The 24,172-nt window shown below is 34.0% G+C and overlaps 2 protein-coding genes across 6 annotated transcripts; both read left to right on the forward strand.

The window, feature by feature from the left end:
* Positions 1-1,074: 1,074 nt before the first annotated feature.
* Positions 1,075-14,587, forward strand: LOC138321599 (uncharacterized). 5 transcript variants are annotated; one of them, XM_069265373.1, is made up of 10 exons: positions 1,075-1,194; positions 5,206-5,505; positions 5,730-5,808; positions 6,136-6,297; positions 6,602-6,629; positions 7,655-7,717; positions 8,619-8,693; positions 11,699-11,797; positions 13,132-13,185; positions 14,229-14,587. In XM_069265373.1, exons 1-10 carry the CDS (start codon positions 1,177-1,179, stop codon positions 14,269-14,271), a joined length of 921 nt encoding a protein of 306 aa, XP_069121474.1. In that variant the 5' UTR covers positions 1,075-1,176; the 3' UTR covers positions 14,272-14,587. The 5 variants fall into 5 exon arrangements, with proteins under 5 accessions (XP_069121474.1, XP_069121476.1, XP_069121475.1 ...); XM_069265375.1 differs by lacking the exon at positions 11,699-11,797; XM_069265374.1 differs by lacking the exon at positions 7,655-7,717.
* A 3,649-nt stretch (positions 14,588-18,236) lies between these two features.
* LOC138321601 (complement C1q tumor necrosis factor-related protein 2-like) lies at positions 18,237-23,684 on the forward strand. The gene is made up of 4 exons (XM_069265378.1): positions 18,237-18,377; positions 19,362-19,557; positions 20,755-20,969; positions 22,219-23,684. The coding sequence occupies exons 1-4, from the start codon at positions 18,312-18,314 to the stop codon at positions 22,408-22,410; spliced, it is 669 nt and encodes a 222-aa protein (XP_069121479.1). The 5' UTR covers positions 18,237-18,311; the 3' UTR covers positions 22,411-23,684.
* The last annotated feature ends 488 nt before the right edge of the window (positions 23,685-24,172 follow it).

A 24,172-nucleotide genomic window follows, 5' to 3' on the forward strand; every position in this document is an offset into this window, starting at 1 on the left:
TTACGAGGCACTCCTTTGTTGAAGTATTGAGAGTCATATTCTTTGAGTAGAAACTACAATGTCAACACATTCCTAAAATTGGTCAAAAGTATCACTATTTATTGTAAGCTTGACAACATTTCCGTTTTCATCCATTTCACCTGCCGTTTGATGATGATTCCATAACTGATAAAACTTATATTAAACTTGCCATTACTCTTATAAAACGCTTTATACATTATACTTTCTGTTTCTAATACTAAACATGTATAATGATTGCAAACAAATACCATTTTCTATACCATGTGTATCTCATGAACTACATTTTGTATTTACGTGCCTGTTATCCATATATATGCTATGTATTTTGTACATACACGTGCCTGTCATGCACAAAAACTGCATTATACATTGCCGGACCTTTTGTCATACAGTTAGTGTGTCTTAGTGAATAAAAAATCTTGAAATCCTGATACTAGAATTAGTTACATTAGTATGGTCATTCATTGTAGTAAACAAATATCAGTGTTACCAGTGACAAACCAACATTAATCTGGCATAAGAATGTGATGGAATAGCATTTGACGTAACACCCGTACATTATCTCAACGATATAATCATAATTAATGTCTACTTGTTGTTGCTTTCTTCCAAAAAGAATGTGCGTTACTACTAGGGCATACTTGCGTGTGTATATATTTTATATCCTAACTTAAGATGAAAATGGCCTGAGTAACATACGCGTATGATATTGCCTTTAGAAGACTTCGTGTGATAGAATGTACATGTAGCCAGAAGTAAGAAGATCATACAGTTTATATGGCAGATGCTCTTATAGGTGCCATTCATCAATAACAATTACATGTATAATTGTAATTAAAATATGGCAATAAGGACGTTCACATAAAAATGCACACCTATGTAAGCAGTCCTAGTGTAGACCAATACATATCCTTCTGGACTTAATATCTTTTATACATGCGCCATGCATATGAATGACAATCTATTATCTCATTACCTTTGACACAGGACTGTACACCTGTGTGTAAAATAGAGATAGTATAAGAGGAGGCGTGGTCGTGATGAGGGGCGTGGTCAGAGGCGTGGCCTCGGGCAGGGCTTTGGTGTCGTGTTGGTACAAATTCTAGCGGAATTGTATACCCCCAGCATTGCTCCACGACACAACATCTACTCAAAATGAAGAAAGTTGTTTTCGTAAGTAACATTTTATTGTGCAATATTCCATTAATTCCATTAATTTTCATTAATAATGATGATATATACTATATTCAACTATTCATCATTTTAATATTCACTTCATTAAGTACTATCGAATGATATTACAAACAAAGAAACATTAACCTTAAATGACTCTTTTATCGCAAAGTGTACAATAGATCTTTTACACAGGAAACGTTACCGTTCATTATTTACTACCATTAATTCAAACATTTTCTGTTAATGATATGATAATGTATACTAACACATGTTCACTCTTTTTGTGATTTTTTATCTTGTGGAGGAATATATTATACTGCAACAATTGTAAATATCATATGGAATACATTTAAACACATTACTCTAATATGTTAAGTTAACTTCAAAAGTTTAAGTCAGAAACAATGTTTATTAAGGTTTTGTTTTGTAATGGAAAAATACAAAATGCATTATATGCATCCAAAATTTGTCCGTGATCCAATGGAATTTAAGCTTTTGCTATATGATATATTGCTCTGTAATTAAGAATAACTAATGGAAACAATACGATGTTGAAATCTTTTTGTATGGTATACATTAAGTAAACCTGATAAGTTAGTAGTAATGAAAATCGTTGTCAGTCTTCTATAATTGTGCCTTTGTCTATGATTTTTATAAAATTATAGTTATTGGTATTAAAAGATGTGATTTACGGGTTTTCTATTCTTTTTTTAGTTTTTATGTGCAAATAATAATATATCTTCTAAATATGTAATTGCTTTTAGACGGTTTTTGGCGTCGATGATAACCGTATTAATCAAACTTTTGCCAAATACTTATAATGGAGCATTATCTAATATAAGAAAGGCAAGTAACGTTGTACATTTAATTGCTCATCTGAAATTGGTCTCAGGGCATCCAGTTGACCATTGACTTTTAGCAGAATCAGAAGTCAAATAATCATTTCTCAGAAATCTGAAGAGTCAAAACCTATGAAAATATCCATCATCCATGAGTCAAATCTTATTTTGGGGGTCAAAACATACTCTCATGGGCCTACTGGATGCCCTGGGTATGACTCTCTATCAAAGAAACACACGCCTGTTTTATATATTTGATGTCTCTAGTAATACACATCTTTGTAAGTGAATAAGACCGCTTGAATATGACAAATATCATTCCCCTGCGAGATTTTGATAGTTCATATTTCAATCTAGTACACTGTGAAAAACCTCTTATCATAGCATGCGCAAAATATTGTCGTTTAATTTATTCAAAACACTCTACTAACCAACTACCATGAATTTCTATTGACATTGCATTGAGTATTCATAAGGTGGTCAGTAGTCATGCCCAGCGAACTTTACAGATATTTTTTCACAGTAATGATGTCAGACCACGCTAACACACAGGAACTTGTACCACATGTACAGGTCACTACTGGTCCGAGTGTGGTGTCGGTGCACAGATCCATAAATTCCATATATTAATGTACTTTGTTACCTTTTTATAACCAGACAACCTATGATCGATTATCTATACATTCTGTCAGAAACTGTCGCCTGGCCATCGACGACCTCAAGAATTGGTCTATATATGGAAATTTTGTCAGTCTCACGGTTTTCAGTTGAAATGATCTGTCGTAGGGCGTCTGATAGCTCCCTTGTCTGGTTCAGGGAAACTCCGTTTACAACAATTCCTGATAGGGCGGAGACTTATCTTGCAAATAATGTTGATACTATTGTGCAATTTGTGCTCGTCCGAATATTTTTTTCATAAAAATGTACAGATAGATATAACAGAGCCAAAATAAACTGTATAGTACAGAAGTTTGGTGCTTTCTCTCATTAAATTTTAGAATGTTAGAAGTCTGAGCATTAATACATGAAAAAAATGGTGTGAAGTATTAATGGAAATGTGCAACTGCATCTCAAGTAGAATTAAATTTGTAAAAATGCATTTAAAATGAAAACATTTATCCTGAACTGTGTGAATATGCGCAGCCATGAAAAACATGTCGTAAAATAAGGCAAACAATTTTAAGGAATAAATGTCTGTCCAGTATTCAGCTACAAAAGCTATATACGACAAGACCTGTTTTCATGGTACATAACAGTTGTCTCTTTTGTCATTGAAGGACATTTCCCATTAGCTTTATGAAGACAGGCATTACGCGTTAGTTATAGCCATTTTATTATCTTCAAGTATACATGAAACGTTCTTTCATAAATCTGGACTTTGTCATAATCGGGGATATGCAATTTTTATCGTAAACTATTTCCTTGCTGAATATCTCAAGTAGAATAATAAAAAATATAAGAAAACATATTGCTACTCGTTTTAACATGTCTTACATAAAACTAAACGCTTTGTTTCATGGTAAATTCATTTTGTTATGGTAATGACTATAGTTATATCTGCATAAGAAAGAATGTTCCTTAAACTTTAATATTTCAATTTTCCTTTTATTACGTGCAGGCATCTCACCATTCTTAATACAATACCTTAATTCTAACATTCTAACAACCTTAATTTAAAATAAATTGTTCATACATTGACATTGAAACTAATGTTTGTCCAAGAATTTGCGAAGAGTTGCTAGAATTACCAGAACGAAAGTTTTTTTAGAATTAATTACCTACACAATGCTTGTGTCAAGTACCTCTTATTTATCTTGTTATAGAACCATACGGTATACGCGTGTCAAGTAAACCCAACTACCCTGTCACGATATACACATATTGCGTACGTACATATGGCTTTGAGGAAGCAGTTCGCGTGTATCATTACTCAGATGTTTGGTTGTTTAACACGTAAGTCGTTAATGATATGTCACAATAAACAGAAGGGTTAATTCATTATAGTCGTGATAATTATGACAGAGGCAATTATCTGCCAGAATATACACACATTTATAAAGAAGACTGATTTATTTCCGAGAGAATTTAAAGTTGCATTATGGCTAAGTGACTGCATGTCGAGAGAAGTGTTGTAATATTGGAACTTTGCCCTTGGGTTCCTTCTGTACTTATTCATGCTTTACAAATTGCAGTTTTAAGGCAAGTTATATCATGAGCCATGACAATGTCTGAAGCAATAAACTTCCAAACTGCATGAAGGTTCACAAATATGTCATTCTAAATATACAAAAGACTATACTTGTTGGCTTTTAATGTTTAAATATACGAGCATAAACGAAAGAACGAAATTAAACAATGATCATTGACCTCTTGTCTTCACAAAACCGTCCATAACCTAATTTAATCATTGCAATTACCTAACAAAGACACGAGCAAAACATGCTTTACTCGATCTTTTACGCTCAAAGCACATTCTTAAAAAGATGACACGACTCACTCGGCTAGTTTTATAAAGAATTACAAATAATGTCGTGGCAAATCTTCCTTTAAGTTGTCTGGAATAATTTTAATCGTCGGAATACTTGGCCCTGATTTCTCGAAACAAAAAAGCAGACTTAAGACAAAACTTTTAAAAAAAACATCTTAAGTTATTTCCATTATGTGTTAAATATACCTATGTTAAAACCTGTTGAAGTCCGGTTTTGACTTAAGTTTGTGTCGAGAAATCAGGGCCATATTTTCCTTTATACGTCTTCAAACACATTTTATAGTGATTGTGTTTCCCTTGTGTTTCTATTAGATGTTCTTATTGTGTCGTCAATGATTATCCAAAAACATGTTTTTTTTGTAACATGAAACATCTCAAAAGTGTATGTTTAATAAAAATGGATTAGACTAAACGTATACCGCATAATCGGTTATGTTGGTGAGATTATATTTTCGCCTTGGTCGTGGATATACACACTTGATGCCAAGTCGCAAAAATTTGATTCACTAAAATTTAGTTACATGTTTCTTGTTTTAGGTCCAAATCGCGAAAACTCGTAAAATTTATCGACCATACGGGATATTTTCTGTTATCGACGACAAGGCCAAAGTACCCCAAATAATAATATGTTTAAACAAACTTTAAGGTAGTTTGTACGGAAGTCTCCTATTTTCTTTACAGTTATTATTTGTAGTAGCTGTCGTTGTGGCGTCTCAAGCTCAAACACAATCGGTCCGCCCAGCTCGGCTGCTACCCCCAAGTAGACGTGTAAACGGAAGGGGAGGGCGACAATCACCAGGGGCCGTACTTTTGAAGCCAGCTTCCGCCACTACAAATACACCTGCCGGTGCCAAGCCAAAGCCTAGACTTGGTGCTGGTCCAGCAACCAAAGCACGATCTCTTATAAAGGTTGCACCAAGCACAGCAGCCGCCAAAGTAACAACGAAGGCGCCTACCCCAGGGTCTCCAAAGACAAAGTGTGTAAGTATATTCGTATCTTTTCATTTCTTCAAATTCCAATTTTATACATTGCTTCAATGCTTTTAAGACAGCATTACATGTGTGAATGCAGTTTTCTTCGGTGAAAACAGAAACATTGCTACTACGATTTTTCCTCCATAAATGATCGCTGATAATGTAAGGTTTGTAATTTGATACTTATCTTTAGTTTGCTATTTAAAAATATAGATTTCATTGTCTTACAGAAAGGCAGATGCAAGTTTCCAGAGGAAGTATGTGTGCGAAAAGCAAGATGTGCAGGACCACAGTGTTTCTTCTGTGCAGGTAAATCGGCAATCTATACTCAGAGTCCTCCAATATCTTTATTAAATCTCAGATGCAACTCTAACAATGGACATGCCTTTAATTGGCCTAGTACATTTTATTGGCTTCTATACAATTTCCATCTTTCGGTGGTCATTTATTTCACAATTATACGTATTTTATATTGCATTTATCACAATAGTACTTTTCTACATACTTTGTGGTATTTATGCCTACAATTAGGATTCGTGTAAACGCTAAAATGCAATTTTAATCTTCCAATAAAATTCGTCTCCACATAGTAATAGTGGACATTTCAACATTTAAAAACTGTTTTATGAACGCCAGAGGCCAATAGCATTCCTAAAGTTTCCGTGCCCAAATCGACGCCCAGCCCTATGAACAACATGAATTCTGGTTTCGATACCATGATGATGGATAATATGGGGATGCTAGGTATGCAGCAGCAACAACAGCCTACAGATATCTTCTCAGATATTTTCGGACTAGGTAAGAATTACCAGTATATGAAGATATCAAACAAATGTTGATTGGGGACCAGGTAATTTACACATTCTGATCATTTCCATCTTTATTAGAACTACAAGATTAATGGAATTACAATAATGTTCTACCTTATAACAATTAATGAAAAAATATTTTTGTAAAGAAAAAAACCTATCTTTGATTTTGACAAAATCCTGATCATGCAAAATCATGAAACAGTGTGTTACGTTTACTTTTAATTATAACTTTAAATTATAAAATGGCTATAACTTACGCTAAAGGCCTGTCTCATGTTTTCCTTTTGTAGGTCCAAGCACTGGAGGATTTGATCTTTTGTAAGTTTTTATGAATTTTTTTTTATCATGTCTATGCCGAAGTTCTTACTTTCTTTAGAAATTCAATAGCGTCTTTTCTTTACCACCTTTAGTGAGAAAACCTCAATTCTGCTGTCTGTGAACAGTGGCCCACTATAATCCAGACGCCGATAGTCCGAGAACTTTGCAGTCCGGACAGAAATGCCATGGACAGGATTATCGTAATGTTACAAAATGACTAAAAACACAGAATTCGGCAGACCGGAAAATTAGGTACTCCGGACTTTTTAGGCGGTTAATGAAAAGGTCCGGATTATCGGGGGATCACTGTATAGCATTTTCTTCTTTTTGATGGGATGAACACTCCCATCACTATTCATTTAGGTTTCCTTTTGCCATTTCTACGATCAACTCTTGCCATTATCCATATCGTAGCTCTAGTCGAGAAACATCTATATTTCTTTCATTGCTTTTGTTCATTAAGAATATAGTCGAGAGCAACTGCAAAACTGACAAAATTAACCATTTGAAATAATAAAAATTGTATTAACGTTCTTACCGGCCTGCGTAGATGCTAGTTTGTACAATGTTAATTTAATCATTCTCTGGTAGCTTATACTCAGACTCTCGAGTTATAGCTACTGGTTTTTCATTTTGTTTTTGTTTTCTGGAAGGACTTGACGTTCTTGAACACGAAGCGTTAGTATTAATATTCCGAGTGTATGTTAGCTAATAATATTCCCTACATATGTTATACACATATGCATTTACCAGGTACTTAGATGATAAGAAAAGCCATAGAAATGTTAATATAATTCTAAATGGAAATAAGTAACACGTACATAGTAGAATTACAAGAGAATAGAATTTTTCGGTCTACTTAAGTATGAATTGTATTGCATTAATAATAGGTAACACATGATTTGAACATTTCAGTAAGTATAGGTGTCATCAATTATTAGATAATGAATGTGTATATAATAGTACACTGTGATGACATGGTATAGTGTCTAGCCTTCAGACTTGTTCACTGTTTTATTTATCAGCGGAACAAGTTCACAACAATCTATCAGACAACCAGCTTCACCAAGATTTACCAATAGCTTTTAGTAAGTAATATCGCCATATACCAACACACTGCTAACAATCATTTATTGGATCCGTAACATTTCGGTACTTGTATCATGGTTTAACACATTTGTATCTCATTTACATACAGTAAAACCTGTTCTAACGACCACCTTTGTGTAAGGATCACCTCATTACTTATTGAAACCACTTTCTCGGGAATTCAGACCCAATTCAATTTGTGTATAAAGACCACCTAGATATTAAGTCCAGTTTTGCTCCACCCCTTGTGTGGTCATTATAGACAGGTTGAAATGGATACATGTATATTTATATAGGCGTATACATATGTATTTTTATAATTTGTATACATGTAGGTCACACACGAGTAATAACATAGTTACTGATACGCCGGTAGAATGTTGTTTTTAATTGTTTTGTTTGTTTATTTGTTTGTTTTTACTCCTTTTCTCCCTAAATGGTTTCGATAATATTGGCGTTCTAATGAGTGATTAAGTATGGTGTTCTAGGTTTGTAGATTTATTGAAATCAATTCTACAGAAAGGAAGATAAGACGTTGTTTTTGTGTATATCTGCATCAACTGAAATCAGCTACCTTGTTTTGATATTTCTATTTATTTTGTCTTATCAAGTCATTAGACTTTTGGATATACATGTTCATTTATCTTTCACTAAATAGACAAACATGAAAACAGTAATTGTTTCAACTTTTATTTGCATTGTTGAAGATCACCAATTTCATCTACTACATGTAGTTACCATTTGGTATGAATACATTTTGATGAAAAAGCGTCGAGAGTAAGTTGATCAGATCAGGCTGTGTTGATTTCGTCGTGACTTGACGTATCAGATTTGTTAACAAAAATAGTCGATGTGTAACATATATTGCAGTTTCCTTTTGTTTGTTGTTGATCTCCCTAGTTCTAGAAACCCTCTCACCTCAATACCAGTAGCTGGGGAATCTCTCTTTAACCCATTGGATTTCTCCCAACCATTGTAAGTACAACGTACCATTGTTCACTTCATCTTTCCGTTTCATCGTTCCATAGGCGTAACAAATGCATTTCTCTGTCATAAACAAAAGAAGTATAACAATAGTTATGTATTTCATTGGAGATTAGAGCGAAAGTTTATGAAAATGGGACGATAGTGACTTATATTTGGATGGCGTCGATGAGTCCGCAACTACTTACTCTTACAGATTACTATTATGTCTCCATACTCTTGATTTAAAGGGTCCATTTTGGCCTTGAAATCGGTCAAATTTAGTTAATAAATTGATGAATTTCAGATATCGAATATAAACTATTATGACAATGGTTTGTCATTGCAGTTGCTATTTTAATCACCCTGAGCATCCATAAATTATGAAAATGCGCAAATTTTATCAAGTGTGCTATTTTAAGATATTTTATTTTTAGATTTAAAGTGGTTGTTTTTTTGGATTAGAAAAACTATCAACGTATCATTTTCTATGGCAAAGCTGCAAAATTAGAAAATTGTCAGTCGTGACTTTGATGAATTTGGGGAAGCCACAAAATGCCCAAACCATACTTAGTCCTTTCAAACTTTCAAAATTCAGTCCCCATCCAATTATTTTTGGGGTATGATAAGCATACATTACGTTCATGCTGTCAAAACCAATTCATTTTAAAAATAATCTTGTGGAAAAATGAATATTCATAGCGACTTTCAAACTTGACACATCCGCACTAATATTATTCCCTGAGATTTTGTACGTAGACATGAACGTTTTTACCTATAGTTCTAGAACCTTCTAGGCTCCAATTGTATCCTAGTCAAATACTAACTCTGCTCCACTTCTGTAAGTATATCGTTCAGGGGAAAATAAAACGTCTTATTATGCTTCGTGTAGTTTTGGCTTTTTATTCATCTGAATTTGAAATTTACTGAAATTACATGATTGCCCTAATGTATAATTTTCCAAAACAACTTTTTTTCTTTAAATGTTTTTGTTATAGGACAAATTCAAAAAAAGTTATTTTTTGGGGGGGGGGGGCATTATAACATTATAGTACTACAAGTCTTCTGTAAACTAGCATAAGTTTATGTTTGAAGTTGACTGTCTCGTACTTATATGAACCACCATATTGAACTACATGTACATAATATATACATGTGTCAAATAGACGAAGTTGTTTATGTCCTTTCAATGATATATAGATACTCGAGGATACCGAATGGGTCAGTGTCCATGCCTTGTTTCGGTATAATTATACTATAGTAGCTGCATAATTACCATTCTCGATATTCCAGGGGTTACTATCACTGTCGTTATATACATCCCTGGACTATGTCATAGCAAAACTGACCGAGTGATTACCAAGTCAGAATAATTCCTCTGCAATTAATTAATTGCAGAAATCTAGGTCAATTAGATTATAATCACAATTAAAGCAATAAAATCAATTTACCTCCATAGTAAAACATGTTATTTAGCAAAATTATAGGTGAATTGTTAATTACACTGATTGAGGTGTGAATAAAATGATGAATCGATATAAATAACCTTAAATATACATAATGTCATTGCATGTCATTGTACAAAAGAAATATGCATTTTTGTCGCTGTTATCTGAGCATTATTTTCTAGCACATGCACCTTTGAGTACTTGACACAGGAATTAATACATGCATAAATTACACAACAGCATGGCCTATTACAGAAAATCTTTCTATAACAATAGTCAACTTATGATTTGAAATACTATTAGGCCTGCTTTATTCTAATTGCTCATTATCCCGTCCATGCCACAAACTATGTGGCCGATATACGCACGAACTATATGGAATATATGGAAATTCAACTCTATGAAAAATAAAAATAACGTGTTTCACTATCTTGACATTAAGTCTGTTATTTGATGCTATCCCCATTGTTATGATGCTCTACCTATAAAGGATGTCACGAAATCATAAACAGACAAAAAGCTGTAGACTTTCCTATTGCGTGAGAACACAACATTGCTAGTGGTGTACTTTGGCACTTTCGTGTATTATGTGTACATCACACATGTTACGTGCCATTAATGTCTCAATAAAACATATCTCTGTATAAACCAAGCACCGAGGCTCGTTATCAGTGGCAGGTTTATAGTTTTTGATTTCGTACTATCCCCGTAGATGTAAAGCGCGGTTAAGTGGAAGGAATATACTACTTACTTAGTCTGTCAGTTACTGGTTTTGCGTTTAATATCAGCACATGTAAGGCATGATAATACCTTACTAAATTGATAATTACATGTTAAGAAATAGAGATAGTTTGCTGTAACTTATTTCCTTTTCATCTGGTACATAGGAAACGGATTATAGAAAATCACATAAATTGTCTCTATTTCGTAGCAAGTAACTTTCTTATTGATACATTAGCAAACAGCTTTATACAGACTAATGTTTACGTAGATGACATATCTATTTGTTTGTAACAATATTTTACTTGGGTTTTATATCGGATTAGAGTATAATTTTATGAAACATCAAATTAATTCATTATATGTATATATCGGCTAAGGATATTTATTGAAAAATCAACAAAAGCATTATAATGAGACAAACATGTCATTGAAAGAGGCATACATGCTTACATTTCCAAATATGATGTTTACACCTGACCAAGGTATTTCCAGACAAACCGTCAAATTAAAAAATAACAGCGTAGTTAGTTTCTTTATAAAGCCACTAAAAATATACCCCCAAATTCCAATATCGATAAACACCTGGTATACTATTTGTAAAATTTTAAATAATCATGTCTTGATTCCAACAAACCGATTTTTTAAAAATATATTTGTTTATTATTTTTTTAAATATTTATTTATTGTTTTGTGTGTATAATGTATAACTAAACATGTTTTGAAATTCCATATACTACCATCCTTACATTGTAAGTCCTATACAAATACTAGTATGGAGAGTTAATTATGAGAACTGAGCATGATTTTCGTTCTACAACTATTGAGTTGGTCTCAAATATTGCTCAGGCGTGGATCTTCCTCGATGTCCTCCTCTGCATTACCTCCCTTTAACTTAATGCGCGAGGGTCCAGCCACGGAGAGAAGTTCTGGATTGGCCAGTTTGTTGTAAGTTGGGTACATAGCTGGCTTTGGCTTTGACACAATATGTACTCAGGAAGCCCATTATGAATACAGCCGTGGATAAGAAGTTTTGCATATTCATTGCCAGCGGTAGCGTCGTTTGACGCATTTTATCTTTTTCACTTGCTTTTCTCTTTGAAATGGATTATGATTACATTTATATATTGATGGCTTTATTGTCTTTGTGTACGTCTATCAGTAACGCAGTATTGAACCAATAGTAGCATGCATTTTGAAAATACCTCTAACAATTAATTTCATTCTTTATACTTTTGTCCAATTGTATTTGTTTAATTTTCTAATCAAAAGGTAAAATATTTCATAGGAAGTGTGATGACAATATTTTTCTCACAATATCATAACAAAAATCCTACGGGTCTTGTCAAAAGAGACGTTTCAATTATTAACACAATATTTTTAGCTGAAGTTAAATGGACTGGTGACGTATTCTCGTTTGAAAGTTAGGGATGTGACCTGTTGTATCTGTATGTTAAGGAATACCACTGATTTTCTATGTTAGTCAGTACAATACGGTGACACTGGCCCTTTTTGTTCGGGGTTCGATCCGTTCTGTAAACGTTATAAAACACTTTTTTTTCCTTTTTGTCTGAATATATATGCGATGCAACAGATGTATCGTGAGAGGCAGCCAAAGGTTACCGTCCAAAAAATCAAGATAAATGATTATTTACAAGTTGATGAAGACGAAAAACCATCTGTAATATGACTGAACAGTGCATTAATTGGCGGTACCGCCATGGAATATAGCTTAATTTGTGTATCTCATTTCACTGACATTTAAAGTTAATGCATTTTAACATTTAACGCATTAATGCTGCATGCTACATCCTTGTCTTTGTACATATCCTGCCCCAGGATAATGCTAAAATTATTTAACAAAAGTAACAACTCAAAATATGTTTGTGTTTGCTTTATAAATCAGCTGATGGCACGCTCTTTTCAGGTTGTTTTAAGATTTATTTATTTTTAATTTGGATACTTATCAGAACAACAATTTTTGAACACATTTTTACATTTTAGTCAAAGAAAATATGTGCAGTTTCCATGTTTTACTTATTATTTTCTGATAATATATGTAGTGAAAATTTCATTATATATATTATTACTTTTGTTGTGTATAACAGTTTCTTACGATGCTGCTGTTTATTTCAATGTTAAATTTACCGATTACTTGGTCGGAAGATTTTCCGAGTAACCGGTTAGCATTTTTTTCAATTAAGTCTTTCACAAGGTATCTCGTAAACTATAATTATATCGATCGAGTCCCATTTGAAAGGCGTTGTTTTATTTATTAACAGTGGTGGACTATTTGGTGGAAGTGGATCAGGAAGCGGAGGAATGAATAACTTACTGTAAGTGAATAGGCACAGCGAACAACAGTTATTGGCTCACCTGGCCCGAAGGGCGGGTGAGCTTATGTCATGGCGCGGCGTCCGTCCGTCCTCCGTACGTCCGACAACATTTCCTTTAAATTGCTACTAGTCATCGAGTTCTGCATGCATTATAACTAAATTTGGCCACAAACATCCTTGGGGAAGGGGAACAGAACTTGTATAAATTTTGGCTCTGAGACCCCGGGGGCAGGAAGGCCGGGGCCCAATATGGGAAATAGAGGTAGATCCTACAAATCGCTACTTGTCCTAGAGTTCTGCATGTATTCTAACCAAATTTGGCAACAAACATCCTTTTGGGAAGGGGAACAGAACATGTATAAATTTTGGCTCTGACCCCCAGGGGTAGGAGGGGCGGCGCCCAATAGGGGAAATTAAGGTAAGTCCTTTAAATTGCTACTTGTCCTAGAGTTCTGCATGTATTCATACCAAATTTGGCAACAAACATCCTTTGGGGAAGGGGAACAGAACATGTATAAATTTAGGTTCTGTTCGCCTGGGGGCAGGAGGGACGGGCCCAGTAGTGGAAATAGAGGTAAATCCTATAAATCGCTACTTGTCCTAGATTTCTTCATGGATTGTAGCCAAATTTGGCCCAAAAATATTCTTGGTGTAACAGAATTTGTATACACTTTGGTTTTGACCTCCATAAGCAGAGCAGAGGTGTGGGGCACAATAAGCAAATTAGAGGTAAATATTCAAATTCTTTCAGAAAAGAAACAATGAACCTGTATTCAGAACATTACTTGGCATTACAAACCAGGTGAGCGATACAGGCCCTCTGTGCCTCTTGTATTAATACACAATTTATCTGTTTGCATAAAAATCATTATAAAGAGGTAGGTGGAAAACATGTTTTGAATAAAAAGTATAATAGACCTAAATGTAAATGGTGATTAGTTCAATACAAGTAGAATTATATCATACCATGAGGAATAAGTATACAATGATATCATCACACATCACTCTGATTTGTATTTACTTTAAATCTTTTACTGTTGCAGATCTATGAGCATGTTGGGGATTGATCCATTCCAGTTATTCTAGATAAAGAGGATACATAATCCTTTAACTGGATATTGCTTCCCATGGATAAGCCTGATAACAATTTGGATGTTCACGCCAATTTATAGTTATCCAGTGGAGCGTTACAACACCTTAACGGGAGGACAAGAACGGAATTGAAAATAGTTCTGTCGTAAAAACTGGGATTATTGGTAGGATACGTGTGAACAACAGTCCGCAGTTAGTGTAAGTTGGCTAGACGTCAAGCGGTAGTAATTGATATGCTCTTGTTTGTAGAGATGTCAAACATCATTTTTGTAATCCACGTTTTTGTAAGAAATAAAAATGTTTATTGATATTTGAAATGTCCTTATTTGTTTAATGTAACACACTGAGATCAAATCAAAACAATATATCATATCATGAATAACGGAATCCGCATCCTATCGATATACATATGAATACATGCATGATTAACTAAATTTAGTAAGGTTGTTTACGCATGTTATGATGGGGAGATTCGCAACCTTCAGTGGCCTTTTCTCTTCCACATAACAACTTGTAAAACTGCAAATACAGAGAATTACAGAGAATCGTAGAGCGAATCATGTGAAATAGCGGGACTAGTAGCAGGTACATGTGCAGCACACGTAGGTAATACGTGTATGTAGAGTGTACATGTACGTAGTTGTGACGGGTAAGTCGTGATAGCCATAGTTCTATTGTACGTACGTGTAAACAGAATCCGTTTTGAAATAGTCTTAGGATAGGATGAATATAGAACTATTCGTAACAGATTGACATACGAACTATTTGTAATACACGTTTTGGTCGGTAAAATCAAATCGCTTTTTTTTGTGAGTGACGACCGGTGCATTATAATTATAAGTATATACATTGTTCATATGCATATTCAAAGAAGGGCGACAGTATAAAAAAATGTAGTCTTGTGGACAGGGACCTGGCACGAAAATGTTTAACCAACTGTACATACATATTATAGTATCTATAATATATATATGTATACTGTTGGTTAAAATGTTCTTGTCAGGTCCCTGTGGTCTTGTGGTTCATATGTAAAATATAGATTATATACTAGAAGTCTTGTGGTTCATAACTCCATAAACATATAATTAAGTCATACTGTTTACAAGTCAGATCTGTCATTTCCACTATTTTACACAACCAAATGAAAACTGAAAGGATGTCGGAGAAAGAGATATCATGGATGACTCTGCTACATAGTTTTTAAAAAAAAGAAAACAGATTACAAATCATTTTTGCAATAACAGCCTGTAATGAAATATATAAAGAGTTTGGTTTATATTTATATATATCATTTACAACAATGCTTCTCACAATTGATCGACAACATCCATATGAAAAACGGTTAACAGTAAATAAAACGATTTAATGTTTAATGTGTACATGTGATTATAAATGGTTACACAGCTCTAAGGAACTGACCAAAGGGCAGCTGCTATTTTCTTAAACATACGGTTTTCTCTTGGATCTAGATGAATACAACACTTGATTGATACTAATTCGTAAATGTAGTGATTTGAATTGAATTTGAGTCAAATTCATACATGTACAGAAAATCAGAACCTGACTCCGGCTTTCTATTATGCTGAGCTTCGGCTCATCTGTTTGAAATATATATATTATTTATATAGCTCAATTGAATTGGTACAGCATCAGGATAGTGTTTGGAGTGTCTCGGAATCTAAAAAGGCGAATAAAAAAAAAACCGGTTAGTGTGTTGAATCTTTGAAGGGCGATGAGTGAAAAGGAAGGAGATAATACTAATGTAATGGTTCTGGATCGGATCGATAGCCGACAACCAAGCAGCTCAATTGGTAGAGCATCCGGAAGAGTTCGGATGGTCCCGGGTTTGAAACGGTTCTGGTTGTGCATTATCTCGCTCTTACCACAATAATAAGAAACCTGTCGGTCACAAAGATGTCAACTAACGATATACATATGAAGGTACTGGTTATCAGAATGTCGGTACTGTTTAATCACGTGTTTTCCTTTCCTACAAAGAAACAAATGATCCTAGAGGGATCTTGCCGCCCACAAAAAATGGTCTTTGTCTGACATATGGCAGAGGGATCTTTTTCGCTGCTTTTCGATATCAAAATCCAAGATGGCGGCCGGTCGGCCATCTTGTTGACCGTTCGGTCCCAAAATGCAATATGCACAGCTAGGGCCCTAGGGAAACCTACATATGAAATTTGAAAGAAGATCCCTTAGATCTTTCTGAGAAATAGCAGTAACAAGAATGGTTAACTGACGGACGGACGGAAGGAAGCACGGACGGACCACGGACGAAAGGCGATTTCAATATCATCAGATGGTGGGCTAAAAAAAAACAGTAAATACCGTCATTCCTGGATCCACTCTAGTAGTATGTATGATTTAAGCCTACATACTATTCAGCAATGCTTTGACAATGCTTATTTTATGATATATGTTGAAGTGTATACTCATGCAAACATATACATAACAATTGGTCGTAACCATAGATCTCCAACGTTCCCACGGGATTAAAATGTTCTTACAACAAAACTTTTATTGCTTTTGCTTCTCAATTAATACCAAAAGTAATATCCCGTTTTAATATATACATGTACATACTATATACATTTTATGTCGACTTGTAAAAATAAACATGTCATCTCTGTAATATGAATGGAAACAAAGTCTTGCGACGAAGATGTTACACCATCTTTCATGTTCCAAGTTCATGACAAATTGGGAGTAAATGCAAACATTTCCTCCAAAACAATGAGTAGTGTGCAAGAATATGAATTACCTCCCTTGTGTCTTGCCGATGTACATATATAATAATATTAATATTATATACATGTATTTTATTCTTTATACTACTTTGATTTTTCAATTACCGTAGGTAACTCATATCTTTATCAATCCAAGGTTTTACTATGTTATGTGTAACTACTTACTTAATCAATACATGATTTTGCTGCCAATATTGTCATTTTAGCTGCTATTTTCTTCAAAGGTCCCACTGATAATCTCTTTGCCAAAACTTTGTTGATCTTAATTAATGGGCTATCTCATAGGATTATCTTCAGAATTATCTGTAGTTTACATTGAATCTTCAAATATACAGTTTGTGTTGTTGTTCCGCCCGGTAAATGATCCAGAAAAGCAAAATGGAGATTTTTTTTCAATAAAAAGGTGATTTTGGTGATCTTTGACCTTTGACCTTTACTACCATAAAGGTCAAAGGTGAAAACTATATTTAGGAAAATGAAATTCAGGTGATATACTAATCAATGATGCATGACACTTTATGGTTCTATTCAGCCAACGTTTGGAATATAAGATATACAAAAAAGTGCTAATCTCACCTATTTAGCAGATCAAAAACACCCGAACAGGAAGGTGTTAATGAGTAACTCGCTAGTTGGAGATTATTGAGAAAATTCATTTTCACTTTTTGAAAACAAAGCTAAATATGATTGAATGTTACAATCCAGGAACTAGATAATTAGAGTATACATTAATGCCCATCATTACTAAACACACATAATCATTTCTAACTTCAACAACGAAACGAAGTCAAAGTAGTACGAAAGCTGTTAGGTTTCAAGTATGAGAAAAATCCTAAAATACTATTGAAGATGAACAAGAAGAACACAATTAATTAATTATGTAGATTACACCGTTATAGCCGCTTATTTACGCGGATCCAAATTTTCGCGGTTTGAAGTAAAAAATGAGAAAATAAAATTTTAGCGGTTTTAAATTGTTGCTATCTGATATCAAAGGTATATAAATATGATTCTCGATATTTCGCGGATAGAATTTACGCGATCAAAGCAATGTCACGCGAAATCGCAAAAAAATCATACTCGTGACAATGACCGGCTATGCGGTATTTTTTAAAGCTTATCCACCATCATGTATAAAGATTTGATAACATATTCATCTAGAGATTGAAGTTTGATATGAACCCAAACAAGAGATAGCTGGGCTCTAGATGACGTAAACATACTCGTTGATCAGACTTTATCTAAAAGGTCTGGATTTTGAACATTCAACGAAACAAGATGACTAACATGGATATCGAAAGCAGACACATTATATTATTTTTCTCTTTTTTAACAATTTCCCAGGTAAGTTTGTTTTTGTGTGACTTTCGTTTTGTAAACACTGTACACTGGAAGTCTGTACCATAAATGTGGAAGTGAGAAAAATATCGGATGATAAAGTGGAACGAATTTGCATGCTTTAATATTGTTTGTTTATTTTAAAAAGACTTGAGCTGGTAAAACTTTCGATTACAGATGAGAGTTCTTTTTTTTCTAAAATGAAATACCTTATAGTGATATTACATTATATTCGTGTATAAAATTATAGGCAATCCTTGAAATGTGCATTGAAACATGAAACACAAACTCACAATGTGTACATTATTAATTACTACTAAATCGTTCATTCAGGTCAGTTCGTAACTGGTGCTGATTGCGACCTTGTCATAGGGCTGTTTTTCTTATCATTAATGCCTTCTCTTTCTTTTCTTGTTTTTAGTTGGTTAATATTATCTAACGTTTCCCAAGGTCATTTTAAGGATGGTCTCCCTTGTATGTGAAGTATTGTGTCTGGTGAGTTCGTGGTGTTCGAGACTGCGGTAATCTTTAATAATTCTTTAATATTTTATAGTGCAATCTCACTGAAGCATCCAGCCAAAGATATCAAATAGCATATCCAATCTAGTCACATTATACTGACAATAGGCCAACCAGTCGCTTCATATCATTTGTGATAAACAGAATTAGAAACTACCTCTTTTATAGACTTTAGTGTCGGAGCATTCCTCAAACGGATGAATGTTCAATCCAAACCGAACATTAGGTCAGTATCATCACTGGGAAGATGACAGACAGTTATAAGAAGCGAAAAAAGTCCCAAATTCAGTCGCCTTCTGTGATCATTGCGAGGGCACCATGTACCTTTTTAACTTCCTGCAGGGTAACAATGCAACCAGTAAAACATTGCATTGAATAACTGCCAATATCAAAGTAAGTATACATGGTATTCATGATCATTAACGAAAGAAAACACTTAGGCTTATTTATAGAAGTTTCTTCTTTCCATAGATATTATTGGGAACAGTTATTCTTCGACATTCCGTGGGAACCTCGGATTGTTGTAGTATGATACAGGATATTTACGACCTTGCGGAAGATGTATCGAAATCCTTGACCGAGACTAATCAGAATCTGACCACTGTCCAGAAGGACGTCAACAGCACACGGGCAGTCCTCGGGAAAGTATCTGCAGAAATAGCAGCCGGTATATCGAATAAGTTTGTATATTTATAATTGTTCAGATGATGATTCAGAGTTCCATAACATAGCTAACCAGGAAGTTATTTTGAGAAATTTACAAGCAGCTCAACAAATTACGTGTCAACAGTAAGACCTACGTATACATGTACATGTTTTACTGTAGTTAACGACTAGTTAACAATGATGCGAACATTTGATCAAGTTGGTGCTTTCAGTGATTTTATATGTACAAAATAGCATTATATTTACTGTGAACATGAATCCTAACGACAATATTCAAATCGACAAAACAAATATACACAAATTGTATTAGAACGAATATACGTACCCGACCTACTATACCTTTCGGCCGGGTACGAATTGGTCCCTATGTGTCGGAGTGGAGCACTGCCTCCGAAAATCACTCGGGCATCGTTTTCTGCTTTTTTGTAGGTTTCCAATTATCCAATTATTTTATGCGTATACATGCATTTACATATTATTTTTGTCCAAAACAAACATAACTACCATTCTTAATATCTACCGTACCGCTCACAAGACGTCATATTCACAATTTGTGGACTTGCCGTATAAATTCCCTTCAGAAAGACCTTCATATGTATAGACTTATTAACGAGCTCGAGGCGACCTATTTTATATTTTCACGTTAAAAGATATTTACAGGTAAAATATTTATTTTACCTGTAGTTGAATGTTTTTCGCGGTGATTTTTTTGCAAATTCCTTTCATCCGCGAAAAACTCAAAACAATCGCTCTACAATAAAGTTGCTTTATAAAATTTAAATATGGATCCTAATAGGTAAAAGTACGAATATAAACGTTGTTAATCTGTAATCTCCCTGAATGGTATGCTATATATGTATTGTTAACTTATAATAAAAAATATCCGTCGTTTTTTGTTTTAGAAAACATCACCATCAGTTTGTTTTATGTTTCAGAAAACATCACCAACAGTTCGTTTTATGTTTCAGAAAACATCACCATCAGTCCTTTTTATATTTCAGAAAACATCACCATCAGTTCGTTTTATGTTTCAGAAAACATCACCATCAGTTTGTTTTATGTTTCAGAAAACATAACCATCACTTCGTTTTGTGTTTCAGAAAACATCACCATAAGTTCGTTTTATGTTTCAGAAAACATCAGCATCAGTTCGTTAATGTTTCAGAAAACATCACGATCAGTTCGTTTTATGTTTCAGAAAACATAACAATCACTTCGTTTTATGTGGTGCCGAATACGACCATCAAACCGTTGCCCTATCAACCTGTAAGATTTGACAAAGTGTTGGTCAATGTCGGTGGTAATTTCAAAGGTGCCAAATGCAAATTTTATGCCGACAGATCGGGAGTGTATACATTTACCTGGTCTATAGAGACTACGTACGGGAACTACATCTTCTCAGAGCTCATCTATGTAAGTATTACCTAGGACATTGTAAACCCATGGACCCTTCTTACAAGAGAGACATCCTATGCTACACTCTGTCTTTCTCTATACAGTTTATTTATAAGGTCAGACGATCCCATGGAAGTCTGGTGGACTTGTTACTTGGGGTATCCCGATATTTTACCACTAATTTGATCGAGTTTAAACCTGTTTTCATGACGTTTTACTGCAGTACTTACAGTATAGGTCAATGATTTTATTCCTGGTTCACCGGCTTTCATTCTTAAAGGTAGATTTTGACCAGCCTAGTAAATTTTAATTTCGTTATCATTATATTTCATTGGGCTTATCCTACCTATAAAATAATTTAACATCGACATAAAATTTCTACATCACATATACATGTATATGTACTTTTACAAATGATAAACCTGAGTCTATGTTTTTATTTTCCGTCAGGATGACTTTTTGGTCTCTTTTTTGTCCTCCTCATCAGGATGACTTTGTGACCTGTGTTTTTGTTTTCCGTTAGGATGACTTTGTAACCTGTGTTTTTGTTTTCCGTTAGGATGACTTTGTAACCTGTGTTTTTGTTTTCCGTTAGGATGACTTTGTAACCTGTGTTTTTGTTTTCCGTTAGGATGACTTTGTAACCTGTGTTTTTGTTTTCCGTTAGGATGACTTTGTAACCTGTGTTTTTGTTTTCCGTTAGGATGACTTTGTGACCTGTGTTTTTGTTTTCCGTTAGGATGACTTTGTGACCTGTGTTTTTGTTTTCCGTTAGGATGACTTTGTGGCCTATGTTTTTGTTTTCCGTTAGGATGACTTTGTAACCTTTTTTTTTGTTTTTCCGTTAGGATGACTTTGTGGTATATGTTTTTATTTTCCGTCAGGATGACTTTTTGGTTTCTTATTTTTCCTCCTCATCAGGATGACTTTGTGACCTGTGTTTTTGTTTTCCGTTAGGATGACTTTGTAACCTGTGTTTTGTTTTCCGTTAGGAAGACTTTGTAACCTGTGTTTTTGTTTTCCGTTAGGATGACTTTGTAACCTGTGTTTTTGTTTTCCGTTAGGATGACTTTGTGACCTGTGTTTTTGTTTTCCGTTAGGATGACTTTGTGACCTGTGTTTTTGTGACTTTGTGACTTGTGTTTTTGTTTTCCGTCAGGATGACTTTGTGACCTGTGTTTTTGTTTTCCGTCAGGATGACTTTGTGACCTGTGTTTTTGTTTTCCGTTAGGATGACTTTGTGACCTGTGTTTTTGTTTTCCGTTAGGATGACTTTGTGGCCGGGGCAATTCTGACTGGTGATCAAGTAAACTACAGTGTGGCTACAGGTACAGTGGTGATCACAATGGAGAAAGGTGAATCTGTGTGGATCAGGGTATCGGAAAGTTCATCAGGCGCCACAATCCAACCAACCATGACGTCATTTTCTGGTTTTCTCATTTCCACTCACACACAATGAAAATTGGGTTCAATATGAAAAAAACCCGTTCATAACATCATTATAATTGTGATATAATAGTGATTGTTTTTCTAGATAAACAAACATTTTAATATAGGTTGCATATTCTAGGCGTTACAATAGATTGCTCTCTGGTTATTAAAAAAATCAATTTTAATGTAACGAACATTTTCATTGGCTGAAAAATTAACTTGATGAGCCCAGAAAGAAAACAAATGGCGTCGGCGTTTGTGAAGTCGATTCTGATTGGCAAAGATACCGGAGTAATGATTTCATAGAATAAAAAGACCCAAAATGAATGAATACGTTTGAAGAAAGTTTTATTTAGAGTACATATAGATATGTTGTATTATACATACAAAACCATAAAAATATATCCAAATGAAAAAAAACACTAACATAAGCTTTTGTGTTTAGAATTCACTTTTTTCTAAATAATGACAAAATATCCTCATATCCTCAAAAATTTCAGCTAAGGGAGAGAAAAAGTAAAGAAATGACAACATTGGAACTAATGTATTTTAATGCTGTAAACTAGACGAAGAAATACTTATTAGTTCACCTATTCAAGAAATTATATTTCATAGAGCCCTGTAGACATAAAATGCATTCAGTGGTACTAAAAAGTTTCATATGAAAGAGTTCGAAATTCACGAAACCATTTCAACTGGTATTCACTACATCAAAATTCTGTTCTTCATTTTCGTTTACTTTCAAGTAACCGCTATCATCAAGAACATAAATACAAAGGAATATTTTATAATATTGTTGACAACTTTAAGGGAACTATGAAAATGTATTTACAGATATGATCAGAGTCTCCTGAACAAATTTTAGGAGAAAAGAACCATAAAAGAAAATATATTGTGTCCACAATACCTATCTAGACGCTGTAGAACACACCAGTAAATGAAAGCTGGTTGGGACTTAGGAATCAAGACATGTGAGAAAATACAAATTAAGTCTAATCTAGTATCACAATGCAACTAGGATTTTGGTCCTGCTATCTATAACTGTTTAATTTCGCGGGGATAACGTTTGCGATATTCTTTGTGATACTAATTGTGTTTGTATATATTGTCAATTTGTAACAGGAGCAAGTTGCTCCATCTTGAAAAGATTATATAAAAATTAACTTTAGTGCGAATATAGTGAAATGCAATCCCTCCAGCATACAAAAATATACTATATGCTTTGACATATTATAAGATAATGCGCAGCGTTCATGTGTGATGATAAAAAATATGTGTATTAAATATAAAGAATTAAATTTTTATGTTTTTTTTTTGTTTTTGTTTTTGTTTTTTTGAGGTTATTATACTCACATGTTGGCAGGCCGATGGAGGTGATACGTTATACTGGTGACGAAGTATGAGTGAGGTGGAAAGTCCTAGAAAAGCAAGACCCCCCACCCCCACAAATACCCATACATGTTTACATATTGATCGCATATAAAACCAAGAAACAAAACATGAATGAAAGTGAAAATGTTGTTTTTATAGTAGTGTCATCCAGGAATCAACCAAATTGCACCAGATGACTTTGATTTTATAAGATTTTCACAGATATCTAATACGGAATTCATTTTGTCGACTCTGGTGTTTCGAGTTAACTTTCTTGAATTTAAAGTAAACTTTTTTCGGATCAGCATTTAACATGTTATTTATAAAACGTATATACGACCGTGTAAATATGGTAAATATGTATTGTGTAGTGTAAATAAATAATAAAATAATCTGCGATAAGTATAGTCTATATATAT

Source organism: Argopecten irradians, chromosome 4 (assembly GCF_041381155.1).
Source record: "Argopecten irradians isolate NY chromosome 4, Ai_NY, whole genome shotgun sequence".
Classification (NCBI taxonomy): domain Eukaryota; kingdom Metazoa; phylum Mollusca; class Bivalvia; order Pectinida; family Pectinidae; genus Argopecten; species Argopecten irradians.

What these genes read in the sequence shown, in the direction of transcription:
- LOC138321601 (XM_069265378.1), top strand. Translation starts at nt 18,312, where the DNA reads ATGACTAACATGGATATCGAAAGCAGACACATTATATTATTTTTCTCT. An exon ending in CTTTTTTAACAATTTCCCAG is followed by an intron (nt 18,378 to 19,361) that starts GTAAGTTTGTTT and finishes TTCTTTCCATAG; the next exon opens with ATATTATTGGGAACAGTTAT. An exon ending in ATCTGCAGAAATAGCAGCCG is followed by an intron (nt 19,558 to 20,754) that starts GTATATCGAATA and finishes TTTATGTTTCAG; the next exon opens with AAAACATAACAATCACTTCG.
- LOC138321599 (XM_069265373.1), top strand. An exon ending in GGTCTCCAAAGACAAAGTGT is followed by an intron (nt 5,506 to 5,729) that starts GTAAGTATATTC and finishes ATTGTCTTACAG; the next exon opens with AAAGGCAGATGCAAGTTTCC. An exon ending in TTGGATTTCTCCCAACCATT is followed by an intron (nt 8,694 to 11,698) that starts GTAAGTACAACG and finishes AATATTGCTCAG; the next exon opens with GCGTGGATCTTCCTCGATGT.